General features: G+C 39.4%; 1 protein-coding gene across 7 annotated transcripts in view; it reads right to left on the bottom strand.

Moving 5' to 3' along the window:
* Positions 1-4390: 4390 nt before the first annotated feature.
* Positions 4391-15080, bottom strand: part of arhgap24 (Rho GTPase activating protein 24) — a 364561-nt gene continuing 353871 nt past the window's right edge. For all 7 annotated transcript variants that reach the window (XM_062981819.1, XM_062981818.1, XM_016993780.2 and 4 more), the window contains 2 exons: positions 9990-11061; positions 4391-5316 (listed from right to left, as the gene is read on the bottom strand). In XM_062981819.1, the coding sequence (XP_062837889.1) occupies positions 5073-5316; positions 9990-11061 (1316 nt within the window). In that variant the 3' untranslated portion in view covers positions 4391-5072. The remainder of the gene's footprint in view (positions 5317-9989; positions 11062-15080) is intronic.

Below are 15080 nucleotides of genomic sequence, written 5' to 3'. Positions count from 1 at the left end.
TAACTGGATTATATGGCAGTGTAGACTCAAGGCCCTTCCACACAGCTATATAACCCATTTATAATGGACTTAATGCAAGGTAAAACCTTTGCCCTTTACCTTAACTACCACCAATTCCTCTATACTTTATTTCCCATACCACCATACTTCGCCACAGCAACGCGTGGCCGGGCACAGCTAGTGACAATAAAACAACAGAGAAGAGCTTGGATCCTATTGTTTAGCTACAATCAGAGTGAATATATTGAATCAATTGCTGAATGTTGAGTCAAGGTGTAGGTATTGATTCTGTGAGTTTCCTTTACATAGGATTAACAATAGGGTTCAGGTCTATGGCTATCAGTTAAGCCCCCTCTTAGTATTAGCGAAGCTCTCTTCAAAGGTGATTTAAAACATCTTAAAATTAAGATAAAATTACAAACATAAAATAGTAGAGATAACAAAAGATAGACCCAGGACTCAGGATTCAAAACCCAGAATCATAACAACACAAGTCAAATTGTAAAAGGAACATGGAAGTGAAGTAGGATCAATTCTGGTTAGTACTTGGACAACCAATGAATAACAGGTGGTGTTGGCTACGTTTCTAAAGAAGGAACCAGGAAAACCACCTCTGAATATTCCTTGCCTATGGGCCCTTCCAGACAGGTCCTAGATCCCAAGACCCGATCCCAGGTTTTCTGCTTTAAACTGGATTATATGAATCTGCAGTGAAAGATAATCTGGTATAAACAGAAAATCTGGGGTCAGATCCTGGGATATAGGGCCTGTCTGGAAGGACCCTAAGAAAACCTTATGAAATTTGTGGGATCAGGCAACTTGAAGGCATACACACAATGCATATTAGTAAATCAACACACAATTTGAAGACATGCATGCACAACACAGAGAAAATAAAAACATTACTGAAGACTCAAATATTTTTTGGAAGACCTTAAGCACATATAGTGTAGAACCGGAGTACAAGGTTTGGTGTGTGTGGTTTTCTTGGGAAATGGAAGTACCATGTGGAAAGAGTTCCATCTCTCTTGGAAAGCTGCTCTGTAAGATGATGATACCAAAAGATTCCAACCCATGTTGCTTTCATTAATACTTTTGGTGGTGGTACAAGTTAAAACACAACATCTGTTAATCTCAATGAATAAGAAAGTTCATGTAGTAGAAAGTCATGATTTAGACAACCTGTTCCATAAACATGTAGGCTTTCAAGGATACTAAGGGTATTAAGAAAGTTAGCTGGGAGTCAATATGGATGAAACAACAATGAAGAAAGCCTAGTTCATTTCAGTGCAGTTTGTCACAACAGTATTCTATACCAGTGGCAGCTTTTAACATACTAGATGCAGAACTGTGTTACTGGTTCTTTGGCAGTGGCATGATAACTTTTCCAGGAAAAAGGTACAGCTGGTGTATCAGACAAATTTATGCAAAAAATGCTCCTAGTCACAGCTGCTAAGTGATCACCTAGAAATAAAGCTGAGCACAAATTGCGTTCCAAGTGGTTCCCCTGTCCAAATGAGATTATATGATTTGCTCTCAATCATCTTTCCTACTGACCAAAAGCACATTTGTTTTGTTTTGATTAGGTTTCATTTTGTTAGCTTCCATTGCTGACTCCAAATACTGATTCAGAGCAGCTGTTACCTTGCTGGATACTGATCCCCATGCATGTGGGGGAAATCATTTCAGACTCCCCAAATAAAGTGAGATGCAAGACTGACCAATCTTCATCTGACGGTAGTCTGTGTTTGCTCGGATGTTCATTTTGTTATTTCACATGTTGCACCTACTTGGGTAGCTTGGCCAAATTATACCTCATCAGCCTGGCAATGGCACATTTCTTTTGAATATATCTTTCTGAGTGACCCTACGATAGGGTTACCATAAAACAATCAACAACACCAACAACAACAATCAGACTTCTACTGCTGAGAATTTCCCTCTCCAGGGAAGGGGAGAAGATTGAACCCTGGTGGACGACAAACCAAGCAGGACCTCAGTACTGTGAAGCAAGACAATACTAGCCTGTACATAAGATTTAGGGACTAGATTTCACACACGTGGTTTAAGGGATCCATTTAATGGAACATTGTTGTGAATGGAGGCACTCATTCAGCTCACCAAATCCTCATGAAATATATATTAAGTCCTTCTGTGGCTTGCATTTTAACTAGATGGTATACAGTACAGATAGGTAAGTATTGATAGGGATGATATCCTGGGACAATATTTTGCTTTTGAGGATTTTACCTTGGTGCTAAGCAGAGAGTTACATGCCACCATTACATATAGCTGGGGGAGGGGGCATATGGTGGAGGAGTTGGTCTACCAGAGCATATGATACCGACAGTCCTGTCAATCTGGACCCCAATAAGAAGTTCCATGATAGATCTTGTAACATCAGCATAAAGGCAGGCATGGTGACCCCTCCCCCCCCCCCCCCCCCGGCCAGTATAATCAGATTTAATTGGCAGAGAATGTTAGTGTTTCTTGATAGGAATTCTCCTTTTCACAAACTCAAACCAAATAATAGGAGTAGATGAAGGTTTAAAAGGCAGATATTCACAGGTCTGAGATGAGGCCTTAAACGTAGTCTTAAACTGCATCCAGTTGATTGTGCTGTTTCTGTGAAGACCTTGAGCAAAATACAATATCCATATCCATGGAATTGATATGAACAGTTACACTTACCCATAGTTTCCCTTTTCCAATTAGAACATTTTATACAAGCTAGGCCCTCTTCTTGGTACCACTCTTATTTGTCCCATTGAAAATAACAGGGTTCACTATTATCTACGTGCTTCTCAACATGACATTCAGGAATGTATCCCCTACTGTCACAAGACAGTAGGGGACACCTTACATGTGAACTTGAATGTAGGGGGTAAGGACTTTTTAAAAACTTAGCAAGTCCTCAGTCATATAAAAAGATGGTAACCCAGGTCCCAGTAAGTATATTCAGGATACAGGTACAGTAGAGTCTCATTTATCCAACATAAACGGGCCGGCAGAATGTTGGATAAGCAAATATGTTGGATAATCAGGAGAGATTATGGAGAGGCCTATTAAACATCAAATTAGGTTATGATTTTACAAATTAAGCACCAAAACATCATGTTATACAACAAATTTGACAGAAAAAGTAGTTCAATACGCAGTAATGCTATGTAGTAATTACTGTATTTACAAATTTAGCACCAAAATATCACAATGTATTGAAAACATTGACTACAAAAATGTGTTGGATAATCCAGAACGTTGGATAAGCGAGTGTTGGATAAGTGAGACTCTACTGTATTGGCAAGCTTCTGTTATTTAAGGAGATAGTGCTTGGCTCCTTGGTAGGCTTTCTTTCTGAGGCCCCTTCAACACTGCCATATATTCCAGATTATCAAATCAGATAATCCACATTATCTGCTATGAACTGGATTATATGAGTCTACACTGGATTATATGAGCCCCAGTGGCGAAGTGTGTTAAAGCACTGAGCCGCTGAACTTGCAGGCTGAAATGTCACAGGTTCAAACCCCGGGAGCAAAGTGAGCAGCTGCTGTTAGCTCCAGCTCCTGCCAACCTAGCAGTTCGAAAACATGCCAATGTGAGTAGATCAATAGATACCGCTCCGGTGGGAAGGTAACGGCGCTCCATTCAGTCATGCCAGCCACATGACCTTGGAGGTGTCTACGGACAACGCCGGCTCTTCGGCTTAGAAATGGAGATGAGCACCAACCCCCAGAGTCAGACATGACTGGACTTAATGTCAGGGGAAACCTTTACCTTTACTTTAATCTGCCATATAATCAAAGCAGATAATTTGGATTTTAGATAGCAGTGTAGAAGGGGCCTGAGAGCAGTGCTTGGCCTCATCTCCCTCCAAGTCTCCCTCTGGGTTCTTCACCATTTCAATGGACCTTTTCAGTTAGGCAGATCAGAAAAGCCGCAGTTCACTTGGTACTCACATCTTTAAGACTCTTCACACCCTTAGCACTCAGATCCAAAGCAGATACCAGCAGCCCATCTCCTGGTATGTAGTTTCGGCCTTCCCACCTCCTTCCTAAGTATTCTAGTCTTTCTTGGACTTCTTGTTATTCTGCATCTTGCAGATCTTTTAATTGAGTCCAGCAACTAGTTCTCCTTTCCTTCTAACAGCTGAGACAGTGGTACTGGTGAGTCCTGCTCTTCCTCACCATGGATATGGGGATTGTAGTATATAGCCTGATAACAGGTCATATATGGGTAGAATCCGAAGTGGATTCTGCAAATCAAACTGATTTCATCAACCAAACTTCTCTCATACAACCTTTCCACACACCTTCCAAAGCAGTTCTGAAGGGCTACCAAACCGCAGGGAGAAGAGAATGAAAACACAAAGGCAAAGAGTACAAATCAATTAGGTATTCATATTATATTTTTTATAAAATTATTTACAGGCTGTTGTGGAGGTTTTTTGGTTATGAGCAAATCAATTGGCACAAAGAGCACAGCCACACAATAGATTTCTTTTGCTTTGTTTTAATAGCTAACATCATATATATATATATGTATGCATATATATATATATATATATATATATATATATATATATATATTCATTCATTCATTCCCCAGCAACAGGGGAAACAAAAAAAAATGTACAAAATAAGCTGATGGGAACACAATGTCAAAAATAGCTTATTATGTTAAGTGCAAGGGAGAAAAGCCTCAATATAAAGCTTGATTGCAATGAAGGTATCTGCTTAAATATAAGACTTGCATTAAAATATTTTTTCTCATCTCTTTCTAATCCATCCCAACCGCCCAAATCCCTCAGATTGACCTATTTAAAATCTATATACACAAAACTCAGATGTAACACTTAACAGTAGCATTATGGTGCATTCAGGGAGTATGATTTCTCAGTTAAAAAATACACACAGCAGATGCAGTTGATTGACATAGATGGGATGTCCTCTTTTGAGGGCTGACAATATCATGTTGAGTGCTAGCCTCAGTCAGGTGACCAGTCACCTGTTACAATACAATATCCCAGCAACCTTTTCCCCAAAATCCCACAGTCTTGGTCAGAAGAGCGCTCACTGGATCCATATGGTGTTTCCTCGGTCCGGTCGACGTGGCTCCACTGTCAGTTCCCCAAACGTGGAGAAAAACTGCTCCATCTCTTTCTGTAACATGTCATTCCTCTTCTCAGCATCTTCTTTGGCCCGCTCGGCATTGCGCATTTTGATTTCTACCATTGTAAACTTCTTCTTCTCTTGTTCCAGTTCATCATGCAGGGTCATCATTTCTGTCTCCAAGGAGAGATTCCTCTGTTCAAGGCTGGAGGAATCCAAACAGAAGGCAGACTTAATACACAATGAAGAACTGAACCTATTATTAGCAAGAGTTAGGTTAGACAGCAAATGTGGCCTGGTATAAAAGGTCAAAAATGTATCTACCTATTATCTTTTTTTATTTTAACTGTTTGGGAGACTTTTAGCCTCAGTTTCCAAACTCCCCTAGGTAGCCCAGAGACCCAGAAAGTGGGACATGGAGCAATGAATTCAGACTACAGGAAAAGAGATTCCACCAAAACATTAGAAAAGCCTTCCTGACAGTAAGACCTGTTGACAATGGAATGCACTGCTGCTGGTGACCTAGCAGATGTGAATCAACCAGGGGCAGCTAACGACTCTGAACAAAGTTTGCCCCCAGGCAGGAAAAAGCCAGGAGATGAAGCTATTGAATGCTAATTAAGGTGATTAACTACAACATTCACAGTGGCCTCCAACTGACAAGAGTTCTCTTATCCTGGACGTTCCACAGATATATATAAACCTTCCTTGCTTAGTTTCTCCATACCTCACAACCTCTGAGGATGCCTGCCATAGATGTGGGTGAAACATCAGGAGAGAATACTTCTGGAACATGGTCATACAGCCTGGAAAACATACAACAACCCAGTTCTTGTCTTCATTAGCTTGCTGTCACCTCCCAGCATCTGCGGCCTAAGGCAATCTTCTCATTTCATTGGATGGCAAAGCCAATCCTGCTTCCTTATTTTCTTCAATCAATTCTTTGCCAGTTTTTCTCACTAAAAGACTCTAGTTAATTTCCCCAAATAACTGGATTCCTGATTCATTATGAGATAAACAGAAATTCAAGTAGATTTATTAAGCTATCAGTAATTGGGAGCTTTTATTGGTTTTATATTTTCTCCAACCCCACTTTCTAATGCTGTAGCCATAAATATGCCCTGCTGGCTTTTGCTGAACAGAACCGCTTGTTTGCAAACAAGTTCTTAAGGCTACCATGTAATTGGGTTTCTTGTTACTGAAACAGAAGCCTGACTGCTGTATATCAGCTAATTACAACTAGGCTTGCACTGAAAACAACTATCCTGAAATAAACTACTCCAGTGTTATTAAATCAGATAATATAGTTCTAATGGAAGAGTTATCTTGAAAAACCTCTTTTGATTGAGCTGAGGAAGAGAAGGAACTTGAAATAAACAAGGCACAAGGCTAAGTCTTCAAAGAAGCGTGTTCTTTTTCTACAGCAACACTAAGCTAAATTTACACCCTATGGTGCCATAAAATGACATTCACTAAGTAGCCAACAAACCAGAAAAATTACCCAGTGGATATGATATATTTTACAAATGGTGGGATTTTACTGGATCTTTATGGGAATCAAGATGAGTAGTTAACACAATGAGATAATTCTATGCATTATAGAACAGCCTACTGAAACCGAGGGTATCATCTAGACTAGAACATCATTTCCCAATGTAGTTCCCATAATGTTCAGTTGGCCCACATGGCAAATACCTGATTGCTGATGTCACTTTCCAGTTATTTACCACTTAGCAACATATCTGCAAAGAAACCCAGGGAATGTTCAGATTTACTGCTGAAACATATCTGCCTGGCCTTGCAAATTGCCTGGAATGTTAAGGGAAGAGATAATTTAGAGCGGAAGAAAAGGGGGTAGGTGATTGGATCCCTGTCTATCTACTGATTATCTATTCCCAATTGTACTTCCCCGTTGCTTGAAGGGAAAGTGGGAAGTACACAGTTAAAAAAAAGAATGTCACTATCTCATTCAGACTTTCATATTCCCTTTGAGAATAGCCACACTACTTCCAGTAGCTGAAAAGTGAGAAGATTGTTTTTTTTCTTTCAGCAACAAAGCATTGTTATGAGCTATATCTGTTCTAGCAAAAACTTGCAGAGTAACAAAAACATGGAACATACATAGAGCGAGATCAACACAGCTGTCTGCCTAAAATGCTATCACGATGTTCTTCTGCATATCAAAATCTACGACTTGGTAATGATTGGGGACAACAGAGCTACATTTACATGGAAAAAACTAGGTTAGACAATAGAGCCTTCTATGTCAGTGAGCAGATAAATGCACTCTGGGTTGTAGAATTCACTTCAAAGGAGCTATCCAGGGTACTGAACCTATTTAGAGGAACAGAAGCTTTCATAGTTCTGTAAAGGTTTGGACTGAAACCCAGCACAGAGTCAATAACCCATTAACATAGAAGCCACCCAGCTACTGTTGCGTTCTGGGAGCAATCCCTTCTCTTCACTAGCTGACCATTCAAGTTTTTTATTTCTTCTAATTTTTTTTTCAAACTGGGAAATGTCCATTCTTTACCAGCTGTCTAGTCCCACACCATCCTCCCATCTGCTCCTGCTGGACAGAATGAAAGATCTGATGCTAGTAAGAACCAGATGTCAGGACAGTCACTTTTATATGTATCCATATATGCTGCTTATACACTGCCCATTCTTCCCATACACAACAAGAGTACTGTTGCTTTTAAAAATTAACAGCAGCAAGACTTCGGACTTTTCAACTTCACAATAAGCAAGAAGAAACTTTGCTCCAGTCTTCTGCTGAACTGGGTTGTGTCTCTGAAACACCAAAATCCTTTGTAAGGCTAATTTGCCATTTTCTCTAATAGGATCAAAAGCCTCCCATGCTTATCATAAATCTGAAGCAGCAACCAAGGCGAAAGGGGTTTCTGCATCTGCAGCAGCTGAGAAATGCATTTTCCTTTTTCAATTGTCTCCCTTTCTGTTCCCAGCTATTGAAAGAAAGAAATTTTGTGACAGTGGTTATCATTTACAGGATTTTTAAATCACTGGGTAGCTGAAGAAAAGATGTGGGCAATACATAATTCCCCCTAGGAGATAAATTAAACCAAGTGCTAAGATGCCTTCTGACCTCTCCCCCTCCCCACTGCCTCATTGTTAATGCAATGCTTCATGTCAGAGCATATATAATTTAAATGACTTTTCCAGGGATCTAAGTGAAAGGTTCAAGTACCATGATCTAGCTCATTTGACTATCAAATAATGCTTGCTTTCTTCCATTTAGAAGGAGGTTCAAGCAGGTCAGTCTACAAACTTCTTGAATTAGATTATTTTGATTTAAGTTGATTGCTTATGCTGCATTTTCTGCATTACTGTTGTGGCACACAAGTGCATTAGAATGCAAACTTTATATATTTTTCTACTTGTAAGCCTCATGGCACCCCACAAGCATTATTAGACAATTATAAGGAGTGTATTCATTGCTAGTAGACATGTTGGCTGAGGTCCCACCATGGTGTGCTGGTTTAAGTGCTGGACTACAACTCTAGAAACCAGGGTTGAATTCTCTGCTTTGCCAAGAACACCCACTGAATGGCCTTGCAATGTGTCCACCTACAAGACAGTATCTGGATATGTCTCTCCTGATGCCCCACCATCAACAATACGTGGCAGTGGGACTGAATAACTGTGAAGACTGGTTTAGGAGGCAGTTTGGTAATTGCTCAGTTGGAAAGGAGGAAGAGTTTACTAATAGAATGCTGCCATAAATTCTTGGAGGCAATGACCCACTTTTTTAAAAGAGAGAGAGAAAGTGAGAGTAAAAGGCTTCATGAAACTCTGTGCCATGCACTGATGGGATTAGATGAATAAATGATGATGTAGAAAGGTACACAGTTGGGTTAAATTAAAGGCATAAATCTTTAGGAAGTCAGAAAACTCATGCACTGCTCTCTGACCAGGTCTGACAGCCCAATAGAGCTGTTATTAGAATACTTCTTTCTGTTTTAAAAGCATATGGCACTTTATCACTGCTACTTATTTGCATGATACAGCACTTTATGAAACCTGTCCCCACTGGGTTGCTTTTAATTACTCTGATTTTATCTGCTTGGATTTTAATGTTTTTGTCCATTATTTTATTTTGTGTATTGTTGGAATGTTTTAAGTTTATGTTAAATATGTTGTTGTTGTTCGGGCTTGTCCCTGTTGTGAGCTGCCCCGAGTCCCTTTGGGGAGATGGGGCGGGATATAAAAATAAATTTTATTATTATTATTATATGTTTATGGCCGTGTGCAGTCCAACGCTCATAGCAGGGGTGTAGGAAAATTGTATAGCCTGCATCTCAAATGCATTTTTGTTGTGATTTGGACTATGTAGCTAGGGCAAAGATTTTATGATCTCTTTCATTTCAGTAGAGAAATCACTAGTAAAGTCCATGCACTGTGCACAAAAGTTCCTGTTCTATCTCTGGTGTCATCAGGAGCAGCTGATGAAAAAAGATCTCTACTTGGGATCCTTGCAAGTTTAAGCAAAATTAGGGAAACAGTGTGACTTGGGTTAAAGCACCTCCTTTGTGAGTACAGGAAAACATTATTGGGGAGAGAGTATAGTTTACTGGTAAAATTGTTTTGGTCTTCAGAGATAGCTGAAAGGAGTCCTCTCTAAAAAAATTATGTTACCAGTCACCATAGAGAATATGATGGACCAATGTCTAAGGCAGCTTCCTATGTCACCACCAATCAGGCCGCATAGAAGACTACGCATCTGCAATAACCTTCATCATGTACCTCAACAAATTTCCCTTCTTCAGGCACACTATAGGGAAGGTTTGTGTGCTCCCACACATTATTGCCCTATTCCCTGTAAAGTCTTAAAATGGAGCCCCTAGTCTGGCAACATACCTTTTTATTCTTGTTTCATACTCCAACTTTTGTTTTGCCATTTCCTGCTTCAGGCTCGACACAAGGCTGTGCAAAGCACTATGGTTACTTGTGTTATTGGCAACAAAAGTTTCACTGTTGTCACTGCTACTGGTAGCCCGGCTGCTCCGTCCCCCAATACTTCTTCGATCACCTTTGTTCTCATAATCTCCTTGGTTGGTATCTTCATGATGTGGCTCATCTAGTACAGGGTCTTCAAAATTGGCCCCATAAAAGTCTTGCTCAGGGCAGGTGGTGGTAGAAGACCGGCAGGAATTGGAATGTTCTGGGAGGGATATTTCACAAGAAGATGTGGACCAAGTTGCACTATCAACACTCTGCTTATCTTCAGCATTCACTATGGAGAACTGCTGGTGTACGTTGTCATAAGTAGAGAGTCTATTATGCTGGCCTGACTCACTCATGGATTCCTTTTGCTTGTTGTCCCTCAATGTTACATACCCATTTGGCATCCAGCACTGGTTCCGGCTGTTCAAAGAGTTGCTATGGGCATCAGTACTGGAAACACCCATTCGTACACCTCCATTCTGCACACTATGTGTACCCATTTTAGTTACCGGTCCTTTCAAGGAAGATGTTCTTCTAGCCTGCAATGTACCATTTGATAAAGCAGGTGATGTCTTTTCCTGACCCTCCACTGAGCTGCTAAAGGATCCATTGGTGACAATGCCACTGCCTTTATTAAATGCAGGATTTTTTTTCACCATGAGCGGTGGACTTCTAGTCATGTCCAATTTGTGAATGCTGTTCCTTGGGCTATTTGACTTGCTCCCAGGCTGGGCAGTTGGAGATCCGTTGTCCACAATGGTTCTTTGTGGAGATTCAGGTTTCTCCCAAGAGCAGCGTCTCACTGGGGATGACTCCTTGGTGTTGTTGTTCTCTTTGTTCTGTAGCTGACCAATGATCACTTTCTTTTGGACCTCATTGTTATTATTACAAACCTCTGGCCCACTTTGGAGATCTGCATCTTTGGGAAACAATAGCTCGTGTTCGCTTATCATCATGGACATCAACTGCTGGACAACAACCGTTCCTAGAAGAAGATAACACACCCAATTATGTGAAAAAGAAATATTGCATTCCTGTCTTTATGTTGTCTGAAATTTGGAGGTCTGAAATCCTTTGGTTATTCTCAGCTACAGTAGACACATTGAATCAATGTGATTTAATTAAGTGTTCCATTCAGCAATTGATTGGATGCATCAACTGCGGTTGGAACTAACCAATGGGGTTTAGCCTAAATTTTCTACTGGTTTCATCTTCTGATGTAAAACAAAAACAAAAAGGAATTTACAGGATCATAAGCAACAGCATTATTTGTTTCTTCTTCCTCATTATTACAAATAAAGCAAATTGATTACTTGGCACTTACTGTATACTGGAAAGGCAAAAAGAAAAAAAAAACACAATCCCTTTCTTGGCAATAGACAGAGTTAAAATGAAAAAAAGAGAGGAGAAAAGATGACCAATCAACTTTGTATTCACCTCACAAATGAATTAGGCTTTTAAAATATGCTGTTTGAAATAAAGGTATAACTCAGTTAATGAAGCAAATTGCCTTCTTTGACAGACAATTTGGTACCAGAGGCAGAAGTACCATGGAAAGGATAGGAATAGTCCCAACAACACAAAAAAGGAAAGCAGTTCAACTTGTTTCACACAACCTGTTATTCAAAACCAACTCTGCAGACATGAAAAAGGATCTGGTTGGCGCATCAGGAAAACTTTACATGATAACATTGAAGATTGCTTCCAACAGGATCCCCTCTCTGCTTTTTTATGATTGTCACTTTATGGACAAATGTATTCAATCTATACATTACAGATACACAGTATGAGTGTGTATATCTAATGCATAAACCTAATACGTTTGTGTAAGTCTCTATACAAATACTGCAAAATGCAAATTCTACAGCAGTGCTCCATTCCCCACTCTTTACATACTATTTGTTCTTTCATTTGTTTAATACCTAATATCTTTGTTTACTTTACTCCTAAATTTATTTTTCTCATATTTTACACAGTCATTTTTCTCAGCACACAATGTCATGTCAACCAATTCCTAAAGGTTGGCACCTTCAGGAAAACAGAGAGAATGTGCATGGCAGAAATAAATAAACAGTGGAAAGATGAATGACCTCATTACAATATATGATGTTTACTTCAATATGACTTGAGGCTCAAACAGCAGGTAGTTGGTCAGACTTGAACACACAAAGCAGGGAGGAAGGGATTCACACATTTCTATAATATTCCATTTTGCTGACTGGAGCAGCATTACCATAATGAGAAGAGTTGTTAAATTAATTCCATATAAATATCATTAAAGGTTCCATAATGAGACTGGGAGAACTCACTGGAGTGCATCACACAGGCCTTCAGTATAGAATATATGGCTTATGGTATAAATCAAGGGGATGGCTCTTACGGGAGGAGGGGACTCAGTGGAAATGTCCTATAATAAATGGATGGGCTGCTTTTGGAGGAAGGCAGGAGTGGACTACCAGCAAGACTCCCTTTTTAAGGGAGCGAATCTTTAGAAGTTGGCCTCCAGTGGCACATGAGACCTTTCCCCTTCTCAGTCCTTCCAGAAATTGGGTTGGTGTGTTTATAGTTACAATGCTGTCTGAAGCATTGTAACTATAAACACACCAACCCAATTTAAGGCATGTTTAATGCTTTTGCAAAATCATTTTCAACTGGTCCCGAATCCCTTTTCTCAAGATTAAATTGAGGAACGTAAGAATGCTGGTTCTTCTCCTCCCTTTTCCATATCTTTTTGTCATGTGTTGTATCTAAATTAGGCTAGATCCCTGAGTGAACTGGCTGTTGAATTTAATATTTATAAGGATGCTCTGGGAACCTTTTGTTTAAAGGGCAGGTCATAAATCCAAGTATAAGAAATAAATCAGAAAAGCGATCTGAGGTTAGACCAAATCCTGTCTAGGTATTTGCTCCTGTATTGCCCAACACAGGAAAGCTACAAGTAGGACAAGAAACCCTTCCAATCAGAAGTCATTTTGCCTTCCGAAGCTGTGCCCCTGCTTCCAATTATATGTATTCCAGTAATTGATCTTCTGGTATGTATTTTCTCTTACACCATTCTCAATTAATTTGTACTCAATGGGCCCTGGGTACCCAATGGGATCTGGTTCAAGGACACCCCCCCCCCAATTGCATATCATACTCTAGTCCCGTGATATACAATGACATAACAAAATGGTGTCCCTTATATAAAATGGCAAAATCAAACTTGCTGTTTGGATTCTTTTAAAAATATTTCCAAATGGTGAGTGGCTGAATCCATATACAGTAGGGTCTCACTTATCCAAGCTAAACGGGCCGGCAGAACCTTGGATAAGCGAATATCTTGGATAATAAGGAGGGATTAAGGAAAAGCTTATTAAACATCAAATTAAGTTATGATTTTACAAATTAAGCACCAAAATATCATGTTATACAACAAATTTGACAGAAAAAGTAGTTCAATGTGCAGTAATGTTATATTCTAATTACTGTATTTACGAATTTAGCACCAAAATATCATGATATATTGAAAACATTGACTATAAAAGTGCCTTGGATAATCCAGAACCTTGGATAAGCGAGTCTTGGATAAGTGAGACTCTACTGTATATAGAATATGTGGATGCATAGGGCTGACTGTAACCCACTTTTAAAGCCTTTCAAATTGGTGGCTCTCTCTCTCTCTCTCTCTCTATCTCTCTCTCTCTCTCTCTATATATATATATATATATATATATATGCTTTTTTATATTTCAACTATGTACTATATGAAATAGCATTCCTTTTTATCTATCATCTTATCACCCAGATTCAAGAGATTCCTGCAGATTCCAGAGCACATAATTTTTTAAAAAATTCCAAACTGTAAGTGGCTGAATCCATGTATATAGAATCTGTGGATACATAAGGGTGACTGTAAAACACTTTTAAAGCCTTTCATATTGGTGGCCATCAATATAATGATTAAAAAATCATTTTAACTCTGTGCTATATGAAATAGCATTCCTTTTTATCTATCATTTTATCACCCAGATTCAGGAGGTTCCTGCAGGTTCCAGTGCACATAATTTTATTTACTTCTGTTGTCTCCCCTTAAATGTCTATTTCAAAATGTTACTCTAGCCCCTCGATAGGTTTAGGAGACATAAAAAGTTCTCAAAGTTTCCAGACCGTGCTTATGGATTCTTCAGCATGAGTTAAATGAGCAGATTTCTGTCTTCTCAGATTTTATGATTTGGGGGGGAAGATGCATACAAAAATTATTACTGCTGAAAGAACATTTGCAATCATGAGAACACACTTTGATTTGCATGCTGTTCTTCCTTCCCACTCTAATTAGCTAAATAATTCATTTGTTGATAAGAAGGCTATATATCTACAGAAGCAGAAAGAACTCAAAGCCTGATATCTAGATTTCTTGAATTAATTGGAATGGTAGATAGTGACTCTTTTCACAAAAACTTAATGAGTCTTTCAATTTCAGCTCAACATTTTCTTGATATGAATGTCTATCTTTCACTGCTGGGTCAGACTAATTGTCTGTCCAGGCAAACCTGGATTAAGGAAGCTGGGGCCATGGAGCAGTTCCGAAAATGAGGATACATTTGTGGAGATGGACTACTCTTAGGAGACCAGCTGTGCACTGTGACAGATTGGATTACCTTTGGCAGTGGTGCCAGGGTGAGCAGAGACATTCTCAAGGTCTTCTCTTTCAGGCCCAATAAACTGGACCACCCTGTGCATCACTCCCACCTCTATTCCATCTAGTATGACCAAGGTTGACATCTCTGTGTCAAGGCCCCCAATATACCACCTACTACCTGCTTCATTAGAAATGGGAAGAATATTTTTTAAAAATGGGGGAAATCTATTTCTTTTTTTGATAGAGTTACAAACTGGGTAGATGCAGGGAATGCCATGGATGTAGCATATCTGGATTTCAGTAAGGCCTTCAACAAGATCAAAACAATCTTAACAGATTAGAGAGATGGGCCAAAACTAACAAAATGAAGTTCAACAGGGACA

Source organism: Anolis carolinensis, chromosome 5, assembly GCF_035594765.1.
Source record: "Anolis carolinensis isolate JA03-04 chromosome 5, rAnoCar3.1.pri, whole genome shotgun sequence".
Lineage (NCBI taxonomy): Eukaryota > Metazoa > Chordata > Lepidosauria > Squamata > Dactyloidae > Anolis > Anolis carolinensis.
This window is presented reverse-complemented; position numbering and strand designations above follow the sequence as displayed.